Genomic DNA, 14,060 nt, shown 5'->3' with positions numbered 1-14,060 from the left:
TGTCTTGGACACCAAGTATTTGTGAAAAAGGTCAAATCATGTTCTCGAGGATAAGAAAGTGTTTCCAGTAACAGGCAAGCACACGCTGACACAGGAAAATGACACCGTAGTGGTGCTAGTTCGGCTGTTTGTTTCCTCGCTAATATTACATCACCGAGTCATGCAAGCGTGGCGAGGAGGGGAAAACAAAAATAAGTTATCAACGCACTATTAACTCCGCGGGCTCTTGGCTATTAATAAGACGCTGATGCCTCCTCTCACGCTCTTACCTCCAGCGGCATATGCAAAATGGCCTTTTTAGCATACTCCTGTGGGTGCTGGTGCTACAGGCTTGTTTAAATGGTCAAAGATACCCTGTTTAAGAAACAGGAAACACTTCCATTGCCCATTAGCCACATGGGAGTAGGATCTCATTATCCATTAGCTGGTCTCTGTGCGATCTGTACTCTCTTTAGATTGCGTTTTGCAGGATCTCATGATCTTTGCCACATCGTCAGCTGCCAACGTAGGTGCGGCGTCTTCGCTCATCAGCTGGGTGCTATTAGCCAGGATGATGGCCCCGTGCGGAAATCTTCTAAGAGTGGTTCTCAACCTGGGCTGCACATTAGAATCACCTGGGAATCTTTTAAAAATCCAATGAGTTAAATTTCCTTCTATTTTTGTTCATCTCTGCCTGTCTTCTCTACATCTCAGACAGAAAATTAGACTTGTGCTCTCTTAGAACTTTTTAAAAAAATGGTGTTTTGTTTTTTTTTAAATTGATTTTTAGAGAGAGAAGATGGGAGAGGGATAGAGATATAAAAACATCGATGAGAGAGAAACATCATTGATGATTGCTCTGCTGCCTCCTGCACGGCCCCTACTGGGGATCGAGCCCATAACCCAGGCATGTGCCCTGACCAGGAATCAAACGGTGACCTTCTAGTTCAGCGGTTCTCAACCTTTTGGGGGTTGACCGACCCTTTCACAGGGGTCGCCTAAAACCATCAGAAAACACATATATAATTACATATTGTTTTTGTGGGCCTCCGGAATGAGGCCCAGAAATCAGGATTTTAAAAAGATTCCCAGGTGATTCTAACGTGCAGCCAAGGTTGAGAACCACTGGTCTATGGAGATCTTCCCCTGGGACCTCCCCTAAATTCCCAGCCCTTACCACCCTTAGGAGGGAGGCCCGGTGCCCTCTCCCTCCCCTCTCCCTCCCCGAGCACACCTGAGCCTTTCCCTCCCCTTGCCCCTTCCCCTCCCCACTGACCACACACCTGGTGCCCTTCCGCCGCCTACAGCACAGGTACCTAAACACTGCTTTCCGCAGACATGTATCATCTTTTTAAAAAATACTTCTTAAAAAAGAGTTTATTTTCAAAAACAGAATTTAAATGGTTAATTTGCTTAAATTCCAATCCAACAACTTAACTATTTATGGAACATGGCCAGGAAGGGACAGGCTGAGGGCAGGGGAGGAGCAGGACTAAGGTGAAGAAGACAGCGGAGCTTGCAGTCTAGTGGGAGGAAAATGAGAGCCTTGGGCCCCAACTCATCTTCTGGGGGAGAAAGGCCCTTCGTGGCGCTAAGGCGAGAACACGCCTGCTGGTTCAAACACGCCTGAGGACAGGCAGGCCGGGCAGCATGCGGACGAGACAGGAGAGCGAGGAGACGGCTGCTCTTGTAATTGTAGAAACTTCCTTACACACACACACACACACACACACTCACACACACACTCACACTCTCTCACACACACTCACACACACATACACTCACTCACACACACACTCACACACACACTCACACACACACACACACTCACACACACACACTCACACTCTCTCACACACACACTCACACACACACACACACTCACACACACACACTCACACTCTCTCACACACACACTCACACACACACACTCACACACACACACACTCACACACACACACACTCACACACACACTCACACTCACACACACACTCACACACACACACACTCACACACACACTCACACACACACACTCACACACACACTCACTCTCTCACACACACACTCACACACACACACACTCACACACACACACTCACACACACACACACTCACACTCTCTCACACACACTCACACACACACACTCACACACACACTCACACACACACACACTCTCTCACACACACACTCACACACTCACACTCACACACACACACTCACACACACACACTCTCACACACACACTCACACACACACAAATTGATTTCAGAGAGGAAAGGAGAGGGAGAGAGAGAAACATTAATGATGAGAGAGAAGTATTGATGGGCTGCCTCTTGCACGCCCCCTACTGGGGGATCAAGCCTGTAACCTGGGCATGTGCCCTGATAGGGAATCGAACTGTGATCTCCTTCCTGGTTCAGGGGTTGACACTCAACCACTGAGCCACACCGGCTGGGCGAAACTTCATTTCTCTTCTTTATTTTAAAAAAAATATATTTCATTGATCCTTTTACAGAGAGGAAGGGAGAGGGATAGAGAGTTAGAAACATCAATCAGCTGCCTCCTGCACACTCCCCACTGGGGATGTGCCCGAAACCCAGGTACATGCCCTCGACCGGAATCGAACCCGGGACTCTTGAGTCCGCAGGCCGACGCTCTATCCACTAAGCCAAACCGGTTAGGCTTAATTTCTCTTCTACAACCTTCTCTCCTTTCTTTCCTTTTGACTCAAACTGGCCTCCCCAGGCCCTCCTCTTCTGTCTCCTTCTCCCTTGCTGGCCACTCCCTTAATCACGGAGCCCATAGGACAGTGGGCTTCTGATCGGCATCAGATACTCTCAGGAACAAATCCTGGGTCTGTTGACCCAGAGACAGAGTTTGGGTCAAATTAGAGATTGTGTCTAGGCCTCCGTCGTGTTCTAGCTCCAGGCCCAGGGCAGCATCGGAACCACACACAGGGATGCCGTGGCGGATGTCAGGACCAGATGCAGGGATCGACTCCCCCTGCCCTAGCGCCGACTGGGCAGCAGAGACCATGGCCCTAAGCCCCTGGGTCACCACAATTAATGATCTCCCTGCAGACCCGCTCCCCGGAGGCCATGGGGAGCAGGTCTCTGGGCACTAGCTCACCATTCTCTGGGTGTGGGCCACTTCCTAAAAATAAACCCTTGCCGTCTGTGCTGCCAACTCCTGTTCGTGTCTTACTGTGCGCTCATTTGCAAACGGACCCGTTGGTCCAATAACACTAACACAGAAGCAGAGAAAGGCACTTGTTGAATTAAAATCCACCAACCAACCAACCCAGGCACTCAACCACCCATGAAACAACCACAGCTGTTACCCACCATGCACTGCCAGCTCCTGGCTGTGGGGGCGCTGTGGGGAGTAAGGACGCCTGGGCCCAGCTCCTGATTCCAAGTGGCATCTGCAGGCCCAGGCTTTCCTTCCAGGGACAAGGCCCACCCCTGGGCTCCTCATCTTGCTGTGTCACATGACAGACAAAGACAAGAAAGTGCCTTCCCGCCTCCTGCTGCTTCTCTTTGCTTTTCCTTTGGGCTCAACTCTCCTCTTTTCCATGTTTGAAAGCCAGGTTCTTGCTTCCTGAAGGCAGTTCTATTGTTTGCAATACGCTCCCAAGGTCACCAGGCTGTCATAGACACGGCCCTAACATTTCCCAATACCTAAGCCACGTCATAGTCATAGCTAGGCTTGCTTGCAGGACCTGAAAAGGATTCCAGGTGCTGCGTGCAAAACCCAGGATGCAGTGAGGCATCGTGTGCAAACGGAGTGTGTGCAAAGGGGCATGTACAAAAGGAGCATGTGCAAAGGGGCGTGTGCAAAGGAGTGTGTGCAAAGGGGCGTGTGCAAAGGGGCGTGTGCAAAGGGGCAGAGTGTAGCAGCAGCAGGACGATGCTCGCCTAGAGAATGCGGAAGGCTCCCTCCCATTGGGGAGAAGGGCCCTGAGAACATGCGCTCCTGTCTCCATTCCTGGATCAAAGGATAACGTTTCTGCGCTGCCTTCCCCAATGGGTTGAAGTTGAAGAGGGTTAGACGTGAATCGTCCTAGACAGAGAGGTGGGTGCTCCGGTTCACACCGGCCCTTACGGAAGACACCACCCTCCGTATGTTTCCCCGGACGCCTGACTGCCTTCCATCTACGGGCTTGTGGTGCTCAGGGGTCATGTAAAGACATTTCAGGCTGCAGGAGGTGGAATAGGGAAAAACACATTAAAAACTGCATATTTGCCTGGCGCGGAGGCTTAAGAAATCGGCTTCTTTATAACTTTTGTTCTCGGTTAGGCTGTGGGTGACTGTTCATACCATCATATCACTCTTGTCAGCATCCAGCGATGCCCATCGAAAGGGTCGCATTGAGACGCTCCATCCCAGCCCAGAGTGTGTGCGTGTTGTTCGCGTCTGTAGGCATTTCCTTCGGTGTGGACGCTGGCTGCTGCTGGTTGTGTCCGTTGTGGTCTCGGGACTAGTTCCGGCTCGGCCATAAGTGCAACTTCCAGAAGCCCACACAAAACTGACCAACAGTGGATGGGCAGTCGAACAAGAGCCTGGGGGTTCCTTGGCGCGCGCAGTGGGTGGCCTGGTCCCGGCTGGGGCTGCCTGGGGAGCGTCCCTGACCTCTGGATGAACTCTGTCAGCCCATTCATTCCTCAGCCTCTACTTCAGCCCGCCAGCCACCGGCTCCTCCCGTCCACGGGCTCCTCCCGTCCACTGGCTCCTCCCGTCCACTGGGCTCCTCCTGCCCACGCACTGCTCTACGTGGGACAGACATCAATTAGTGAAACACGACTCTCTTCCCCCAGGTGCTCCGAGACGGGTCCCCTTCATTGTTTTTCTGTGTAAAGAACATTTGCTTTAAATGGCTCATTTCTTTTGTCACTACATCTGATACTGACTTGACATACCTCTCCTGCCCCCCCCCCCCCCGCCCCTTTCTCCACAGATGAGCGGATGGAAGGGTGTGGAGATGAGAGAAGGCGTCGCTGTTTCAGCATCTCACATGCCGATCGTGTCAGCACGAGGGCAAGCGTTAAGGAGCAGGGGCTGCTGCTTCTGGAAAAGGGCAGAGCCAACAATACGAGTCATGTTTGTCTGCTTCTTACCCCGTTTGCCTGAGACCAGCTACACAGCTTGCCGGGCTCAGTATGGAATGAAAATGAGGAGCCCCCTGTTCAAAGAGTCATGTCAGGGCCCGGCTGGTGTGGCTCAGTGGTTGAGCGTCGACCTATGAACCAGGAGGTCACGGTTCGATTCCTGGTCAGGGCACATGCCTGGGTTGCGGGCTCCATCCCCAGTGAGGGGCTTGCAGGAGGCGGCCCATCGATGTTTCTCTCTCATCGATTTTCTATCTGTCTCTCCCTCTCCCTTCTTCTCTCTGAAATCAATAAAAACCTTTTTTTAAAGGCCAGAGTCTATGTGTCTTTTATCCTCCCCACGTCTAAGCGTTCTTCCTGCTTGGCAGCCAGGAAAAATGCTTGTGGGTGTGGGATCCGAGTGACGGCCGAGCCGCAGGTGCTGCCCGGCTGAGTTCCCGTTTCCTTCCACGCGCGAACGGTCCAGCCGAGATTCCGCCCGGAGCATCATCGTTTGCAATGAAGTTCACATCCTCTCGTTTCTTCTCATGTCTCGTAGCTCCAGAACACTAGCCTAGCATTCATCTTTTAAAAAATGTATTTCTTAAAATTCATTTCAGAGAGAAAGGGAGAGGGAGAGGGAGATAGAAACATCAATGATAAGAGAGAATCAATGATTAGATGCTTCCTTCATGCCCCTTCCTGGGGACGGAGCCCGCAACCCGGGCATGTGTCCTGACCAGGAACCGCGACCTCCTGGCTCATAGGTCAATGCTCAACCACGGAGTCACACCGGTCAACATAATATTAACCTTTTATTTCCCCTTCCCATATTGCATTGAAAGGCGTGGTATATAGTAGTTTCAGCTGTGGGGGAACATACAATAGAAATGATTACAAAAAAACAAACCAAAAAATGTTGCCTGGACTAACGCTGGGCTAGTCATTAGCTGGTTGGCAAAGCCTGACACCATGTGGCCATACTTAGTACTACAGCTGCTTCTCCGCCTACGGGGCCCAGTGTGTAAATTTCCTCCGGGCTCCCCTGGCTACAGCGGGGTGAAAGGCGTGTGCCCTGTGTGTGAATTTCTTACAGTTTTTAAAACTTATCCTGTTTCACTTACATCTCCAGAGTCACCCCTTTTGGTCAGAAAGCAGGAGACATGCCCAGAGCCTCCGTTTTATGAGCAGAAAGCAGGGGAGGCGAGTCTTGATTTGCAGCCAGCACTGCCCAGGGAGCAGCGGTGCAAGGTCATCTCCGGCTCCTTTTAAACGTGATTTGACTGATGCTCAGAGAGCGGGGAAGGGAGAGGGAGAGAGAGCTAGACACATCGACGAGAGCGGGACATTGTGGGTCAGCTGCCTCCTGCATGGCCCCTCCTGGGGATCAGCCCACAACCCAGGCATGTGCTCTGCCCAGGTGTGGAACAATGACCCCTTGGTTCCTGGGTCAACACTCAACTGCTGGTTGGACGTATAGGCGGGAGGCCACCTCAGCACAGAAGAGAGACACCCTGTCAGCGTGGGGTGCTATTGGTCAATTCTCACCTGTGTGAGCTAGATATGCAAGAAGGGGCTGAGGGGGGGAAGGGGCTGAAGGGAAATTTCAGTCCATTTACCCAGGACGCATCACTCTTTTCAATGATCTGGCTTTCTCTAACCTCAGGCATGGAGGGTCCCAAACATCCTTGGTTCTAATCCAACTTACTTCTAAACTCAAATTCACTTTGGGGGAGTCATACGTCCTAGTGTACACGGGGTGAGAGCTCCCAGGGCCGTGAGGCTGATCCTGGGACGTTTCAGACAACCTCGTGGACCCTATCGCTTCTTCCAGCGCGTGTCCCTGGAACCCGGGACAGGGCCACCTACGGTTTAGCCACAGGCTTTACCCCCGGGAAACAGGACAGAGGGTCGAGGCTTCGGTACTGAGATGGGGTGAACGACTTGGGGTGCCCTGTCCGGGGAAAGAGAACAGCACGACTTCCTGGTGTGAAGCTGGGGAGGTCAGAACATCTGATCTCATTGTCCGCCCACCCTCCCCTAGTGAACCTCACTCCAACGGCTCGATACAAAAACAAACGAACAAAAAAAACCGACAGAAATTTGGGGCATAAATGTCGGGGAGCTACTTGATGCTAGCTGGAGTACAATTACAAAGTGCTTAACCAACCTCCACTTGCTAACTTTTCTGGAACACGTACAGGCGTTACAGGTGCCAGATGCCATAGCCCACTACGTGCCCAGGCCTTGCTCCAGCACCCTCCACCATTTCTGCTCGATATAAAGGTGTAACTTGAAGCACAGAGGTCTGAGAAGCAAAAAGCCAGCGCTGTGGATGTGTACTCTCTTTGTCCTGTGCAAGCATGGACACTCCTTTTTGAAGCTCTCCAGGTCATCTGTCTGTGTCCGGTTCTAACTCCCGATCACACAGGCATTGCATTCTGTGTGAGTGCCGTCGGGGTATTTGAATGCCGCGGGTCTCATCTCCTGTTCAGACAGAACGGGCTCGCAGCATTAAGACTCCCTTCAGACAAGTTCCCTTCTGCTTTATTTATTTATTTTAAAAATAATCATATTATTATTTTTAAATATATTGTTATTGATTTCAGAGAGGAAAGGAGCGGTAGAGAGAGTTAGAAAACATCAATGATGAGAGAGAATCACTGGTCGGCTGCCTCCTGCACGCCCCACACTGAGGATCGAGCCAGCAACCCTGGCATGTGCCCTTGACTAGAATCGATCCTGGGACCCTTCCGTCCACAGGCTGACGCTCTATCCACTGAGCCACACCAGCGAGGGCAAGTTCCCTTCTCCTTAATGAGGACGGGGAAGAGAAGTTCTAGAAAACCACAGAATCTCTAGGTCTGACTCCCTGAGGAACAATCGCAGGAAAGCAACTTTTAAAATTTCTTTATTTATAGACATTTCAGAACCATTGAAATCGACAATGAATTTTTCCAGACATAACGTCCCCTGTTTCTCTTGAGGTACACAGTGGGCCCATCAGGTAATGCTCTGGACAGCAATGCGACTGGGCCCTGGTAGTCCACAGGCCCCGGTTTCCACGCCAAGAAACAGTACAGGTCACGAAATTCTGTGAGAAGAACAGGCCATTTCCATGTAAGTTAAAAAAAATTCCCCAATTTTTGAGTTCAATCTTTTGGGCTGGGCTTAAGCAGTATTTTCAATGGAGCGTCACGTGAAGATGGGAGAGGAGGCGGGTAGCTGAGAAGTGATCCGAGCCCCCCTACAGGAGATAGTAAACAAAGGGAATCTGTCATCGATAAGCTCATACAAAAATCATAGCCTAAACGTGAGACAGCAGCACAATCACAGAAGACGTTTCTCTGGTTTTAACTGAAACGGCGCTTGTCTCTGGGTCCTGGCTCCCACAGGAGACAAGTTGGAAGACACCACGCTTTAAAGACGAAGCGATGTGATTTGACAGGAAGCGGCCATTGGAAGTCACAATCCCACAGCCCCACAGGGTGAAAGTCCTGCTTCCCATCGAGGGAATTCTGGGCCTCTCCCTCCTCTTGCCCCAGCAGCCGATGCGCGTACAGGACTAGAGAAATAGTGGGGATCCATTCGATGAACTGAGTCTCTGCGAGTCTCTGTGACCAACATGGGGATGAGGTTTCCCGGGGGAGGATGTGGACATCGTCTTGGAGCAGCTCCGAGGGTCTTCGGACAGCTGCTCTGTTCCCCAGTTTGTTCTCTGAAATGTTCACCTTCTATCTGGAGGCCTGACTGACGAGCGGTGGTGAGTGTTGGGGAGAAGGGCCCTCTACCGCATGAACCCCGATCTCCCGTGGGACGTGCAGGGGTCTGGGATGGCAGCGAAGGCTGCTTATGGCTGAGCCTGGAAACAGCCCTAACATTCCCCATCCGATTGCTGTGGTATTTCCCCACGAGACAAGAATAAACACTGCCGTGTCCTCGAATGGGCAGCTTGCGGCGACTTCATACGCTTACACGGCACACGGGGGTGAGAGCACACATGTGACTTTCACAGTTCACCAGGCTGAGCAGCCCAACCCGGGGGACAGGGCTGCAGGCCTCTGCCGGCTGCGGAGTCGGGCTGCGAGGTGGGGGTCCGCCCTCTGTCCCTCCGGGAGCCGGCCCCACCTTTGACACTTTAGCTGCGTGGGCTGGTTTATTGCTGACTACCTCTCCGAGGGCGTGATGATTTTGGCCGGGAATGTCAGGACCCAGCAAAGGGTCCTGTTTTGACCGACACTTTCCCCCAGGCGCCTGGCCACCGCCCTGTCTGCGGGGAGCAGCCGGTGCGCTCTGCCTCCACCAGGAGGGTTGGGAGCAGCTCTGCTGGTGGGACCATCCTGACTGTCACTGTCGCTGCCAAAAGCACAGCCCAGGAGGGCGAGCTGCCCTGCCGCCGGCTCTACCCCCGCGTGGCGACCCCGGCTCTGCCGCCGGCTCTACCCCCGCGTGGCGACCCCGGGCTCTGCCTGCTCTGCGGGGCCACGGCCGCCTCCGGCCAAGCGCTCGGTGTGGGACAGCAGTTCCCTGCACTCGGGGCTTTGGAGAGGCCAGAAAAGGTCTTTGCGGCGATTAACACAACTCCAGATCCGTAGGAGAAAGCGTGCCCGTGGGAGCCGAGTACAGGCGGCCGCCGGCCCATCCCGGGCGCTCACTGTCCTGGGTGCTGGTCTCCCCCTCCCATCGAGGCTGCAGCTCTGCCCCCTGCGGGTTCTCTAAGGACAGCACACACTGAACGCTCCGTCCAACCACTGCCCAGGGGGTTTCATGCCCCCCAGCCCCACAGACACAGCCTAGCCACTGCCATCTCCATGCAAATCCCTTTCTGCAGCGTGGAGCCAGCTCCCGCCTGGCACATGACAGATGCTCAGGACGCTGTGATCCCATAAAACAGAAACCCCAGGCCACAGCCCTGCCCTCGGGTCTCTGTACGGCCAGCCACACACACTCAGCGTCCACGCGCCAAGACAAAAACAGAAACTATTTTCTGTAACGTTTTTGCAAAAAAAAAAAAAAAAAAAACTAAAAGGAGGCAGTTGTTTATGCAGGGCAACCTTCACAGTGAACCCAAACCCACCCTCTTCCTCGCCCTGCACGTGAGGATTGTGTCCACGGGCCACGTGTTTGCAAACGGATTCGGTATGAATTCGCTGAGAAAACACGCCCCTCTCCATGGCGCCCCGTCGACTTCCCTGTAAAGGGAAGATTCTAGACCAGCCGTGGGCAAACTACGGCCCGCGGGCCGGATCCGGCCCGTTTGAAATGAATAAAACTAAAAAAAAAAGACTGTACCCTTTTATGTAATGATGTTTACTTTGAATTTATATTAGTTCACACAAACACTCCATCCATGCTTTTGTTCCGGCCCTCCGGTCCAGTTTAAGAACCCATTGTGGCCCTCGAGTCAAAAAGTTTGCCCACCCCTGTCTAGAGGCTGGCGCTCCTAAGGGGGCTGCCCGCAGACAGAGGGATGCTTTCTGACCAGGGAAGACCCAGCAGGGCCCCATCCCCCTCCTGTCCTGGGGGAGCCGTACTGGAAACTTCTATGTGGACTGTTATTTTTTTTAAAAAATATATTTTATTGATTTTTTACAGAGAGGAAGGGAGAGGGATAGAGAGTTAGAAACATCGATGAGAGAGAAACATCAATCAGCTGCCTCCTGCACACCACCTACAGGGGATGTGCCTGCAACCCAGGTACATGCCCTTGACCGGAATCAAACCTGGGACCCTTGAGTCCGCAGGCTGACGCTCTGTCCACTGAGCCAAACCGGTTAGGGCTGGACTGTTATTTTTAAAGGGCATGTAAAATGGAAACCATGAGATAGATTAAAAGTATCTTGATCGCCAAGAAATAAAGCCACGTGCACAGGTCTGCAGAAGGAGGGGGGTGGGTCTTGCCTTCACTGATTTGTTTTAGTGGCAGGAGGAGGCTGTGGTGCCTCTGGAACCCGGAACAGACCCCAGGGCTACGCAGCGACGCTCGCCCGGAGAGCTGAAGGTTTGCTAAGACACATGCTCCTGCAGAAAGCCGAACGTGAAGAGGAGGCCGATAGGGTTTGGAACATTTAATCACATTTGGCAGCATTTGACAGAATCATGTTCTGACATTCTTGGAATAAAAGCAGAGTAACGATGTGTTTTCTTTGGAAGAGAGGAGTGAAGAGGTGTAGGAACTAAGCAGGGACTCTCATCAATACTTTTAAAAACTACGCAACAGACGTAGCCCCGAGTCACGGCAGGTGGTGCGTCTGATGTCGGAGGAAAGCCCGGCAGACCCCCCTTTCAGAGATCAGGGGGCAGGCCCTCAACCTGGAGAAGAATGGTCGTGTCCCTAGACGTCAGCACGGGAGGATTAGGCGCAAAACCCAGCGCCCCCCCCCCGCCCGGGGGCTTCACATCCCACGGAACTCCCAGCACAGGCTCTGTCCTGCTCTCTCTCCCACACCTTCCGTGGGAAGCCCCGCTGAGCGCCGGCTTCGAGGGGCGGGCTCCCAGCACATCTGGGGCGTCTGTCCACGCCTCCTACGAGAGTCAACCCAGCCAGCGGCCCCGAACCTCAGTGGGCACGTGGAAGTGAACAGACGTCCAGTGGTTCTCAACCTTCCTAACGCCGCGACCCTTTAATACAGCTCCTCATGTGGTGGTGACCCCCAACCAGAAAATTATCTTCATGGCTACTTCATCACTGTCATTTTGCTACTGTTAGGAATCGTCACGTAAATATCTGATATGCAGGATGTATTTTCAGGGGTCGCGACCCACAGGCTGAGAACCGCTGCAAAAACATCAGACTCACAATGAGGTTTAAAACATACACATATGTATTGCGTAGACATTTACACACATATTGGATCTATTCTGTGTTGTTGTTTTTTTTCTTCTGCTCAATAAAATTAGCAGCAGTTACGGATGAATGACCGTGGTCACGGTGTGTACGATTTCTAAGGACGTCCTGTGTCTTCCATCCACACACGACTTTTGGGAAATGCCTTTCGATGCACAGATCCCCACCGAGCACCTCACATTCCAGTGTCATTTCATATCACTAACATTCCAGGCACAAGAGTAAGACAGTTCGCGCTGAGTACCCCAAACAGGGCACAGGATAGCGCTCGCTACAACAGATCTCCCCCCCAGGAAGGGACTGTTGTCCAAAACTGTAGGTTTGTTTTGTTTCTCAGAGATCCTCGGGTCTCTTCCGCTTTGGCTATTCTGTAATAAATACCATCCCGCCTCGCATCGCCCTGCTTGGGGGTGAGAACCCCGACTCGGGACACGCCTGTTGTCGTTTAGCAGCTGCTGAGGGTTGAGTGACGTACAAGGCACCTCTGAGTGTTCTGTACAGCGTTTTTATTGATGTACAAAATAGCCTGTTCACCGTTCGAAAACGTGATCTGTCTAGTGAGGGCTTCTCTCACCCCTATTTACAGAGAAGGCTTTTAGTGCAAAAGAAAACATGAGCTCGCGTCCCAGCCCCGCCGCGAGCACGCGTTCCCGGCCGAGCGATGCCGGCGGGGGGCGGGCTATATCTTGGGCCTCCAGCCGCTGATGAACTGCAAGATCTTCTTCACCTGCAGTTTGCTTAGTCTGAAATCCTCCGAGAGGATTTCTTCTGTCAGCTGCACGAGCAAATTTCCGTCTATCTTTTCGGTCACGAAGAAGGAGATGACGTCTTCCGACAACCCGATGAACCGCAAGGACTTGGACACCTCCTCGATGGAGAGTCCCGACAGGTCGGCGGGCGGCTGCCAGGGCGAGCCGTCCCCGCAGGAGCGGGGGGCCAGCTGCAGGTGGAGCGGCGAGGAGAAGGGGTACGGGACGGAGAAGATGTCCTGCGCGCCCTTCGGCACGAAGTACTGGTCCTCGGCCAGGTCCGCGGACCCCGCCGTGGGGTCCCCCTCAGCACCGTCGATTTTCAGAGGCAAAGGCGGGGTTGCGGAGGAGGCTTTCTCTTCCACCGGCCTGGGGGCCCGGGGGGGCAGGGCAGGGCACGACAGGCTCTGCTTGGTGGTGCCAGCCACCAGCGGCTTCTCGTCTGTGCTCCCCAGGGAGTAGCTGGCCGACTTGGGGCAGCCGGAGCTGCTGCCGCCGAATCCTGTAGGGGCCGCGCTGGGGGGGCCGGCCAGGGGCTCGCGGCCCTCCAGGTCCAAGGGCGCCGGGCAGTGTCTCTTGGGCGTGCCCGGCGTCTTCTGCCTGGGGTAGCTGTAGCTGCGGCTGGGGTCCAGCAGGAAGTCGCTGCGGGCGTGGCCCTCGGAGGATGCTCCCGAGTGATGGCTGGGCCAGGAGAGCCGGGCAGACAGCGGGTCCGAGGGGCTAGCTGGCGGGGACTGCAGGTCCACTGAGTCAGGCTTCCCTCGGTGGCATGGGTAGCAGGAGGCAGGGGCGCTGTCGGAAGGGCTGGCGTCGCTCTTAGTCACGCTGCTGAAAGCCAACACAGAAAGGGAGGTTAGCGGCCAAAAAGCAGGGGCAACGACAAGCCTTTCCTTCTCCCCAAGATGCTGCTACCGAGTAGGAAAATGCAGTTAGGAACGTAGCTACCATTTCTTATCATCCTATATAATAAAAGAGAAACATGTAAATTGACTGTCCCTCCGCTACACTCACCAGCCAATCAGGAGTGAGTATGCAAATTAACCCAAAAGACGGCAGGTTAATTTGCATACACAGGTGCCGGGCAGAGAGTAGAGCAGGAGAGCCGGCAGAGAGTGGAGCAGCTTGGGGAACTTGGCTCCCCAAGCCGCCAGACAGAGAGCAAAGAGGGAGAGCTGGTAGTTTGTAGGACTTGGCAGAGTGGAAGGCCACGGGATGGAGACAGAGCAGGAAGGGAAAACCAAGAGGGCGGGGAGCACCAGGAATTCTGGGAATAGTAGTTCTGGTGGCAGCCCCAGGACCAGAAGCGAAAGCCCAGAGTGCGGGGAGCACCAGGAATGCTGGGAATCATAGTTCTGGTGGCAGGCGTGTTGTGGGATCTCCTAGAGTAGACAGTAG

At 53.5% G+C, this 14,060-nt stretch overlaps 2 protein-coding genes across 3 annotated transcripts in view; one reads left to right on the top strand and one right to left on the bottom strand.

Annotated features, from left to right (window-relative positions):
• MEP1B (meprin A subunit beta) overlaps positions 1–9,664 on the top strand; it is a gene marked incomplete at both ends in the record, with an annotated part of 54,775 nt that extends 45,111 nt beyond the window's left edge. The window contains one exon of the mRNA XM_081096577.1: positions 9,320–9,664. Coding sequence (XP_080952703.1) covers positions 9,320–9,664 — 345 coding nt within the window. The remainder of the gene's footprint in view (positions 1–9,319) is intronic.
• Positions 9,665–11,129: 1,465 nt separating this feature from the next.
• Positions 11,130–14,060, bottom strand: part of GAREM1 (GRB2 associated regulator of MAPK1 subtype 1) — a gene marked incomplete at its 5' end in the record, with an annotated part of 151,270 nt that continues 148,339 nt past the window's right edge. Inside the window, one exon of one of the 2 annotated variants that reach the window (XM_081097333.1) lies at positions 11,130–13,493. In XM_081097333.1, coding sequence (XP_080953459.1) covers positions 12,596–13,493 — 898 coding nt within the window. In that variant the 3' untranslated portion in view covers positions 11,130–12,595. The remainder of the gene's footprint in view (positions 13,494–14,060) is intronic. The other variant, XM_081097334.1, reaches the window with a different exon arrangement.

This window comes from Myotis nattereri (genome assembly GCF_964212035.1).
Source record: "Myotis nattereri genome assembly, chromosome: 8".
Taxonomy (NCBI): Eukaryota; Metazoa; Chordata; class Mammalia; order Chiroptera; family Vespertilionidae; genus Myotis; species Myotis nattereri.
Note: the sequence above shows the minus strand (reverse complement) of the source record. Positions and strands in the feature narration are given on the sequence as shown.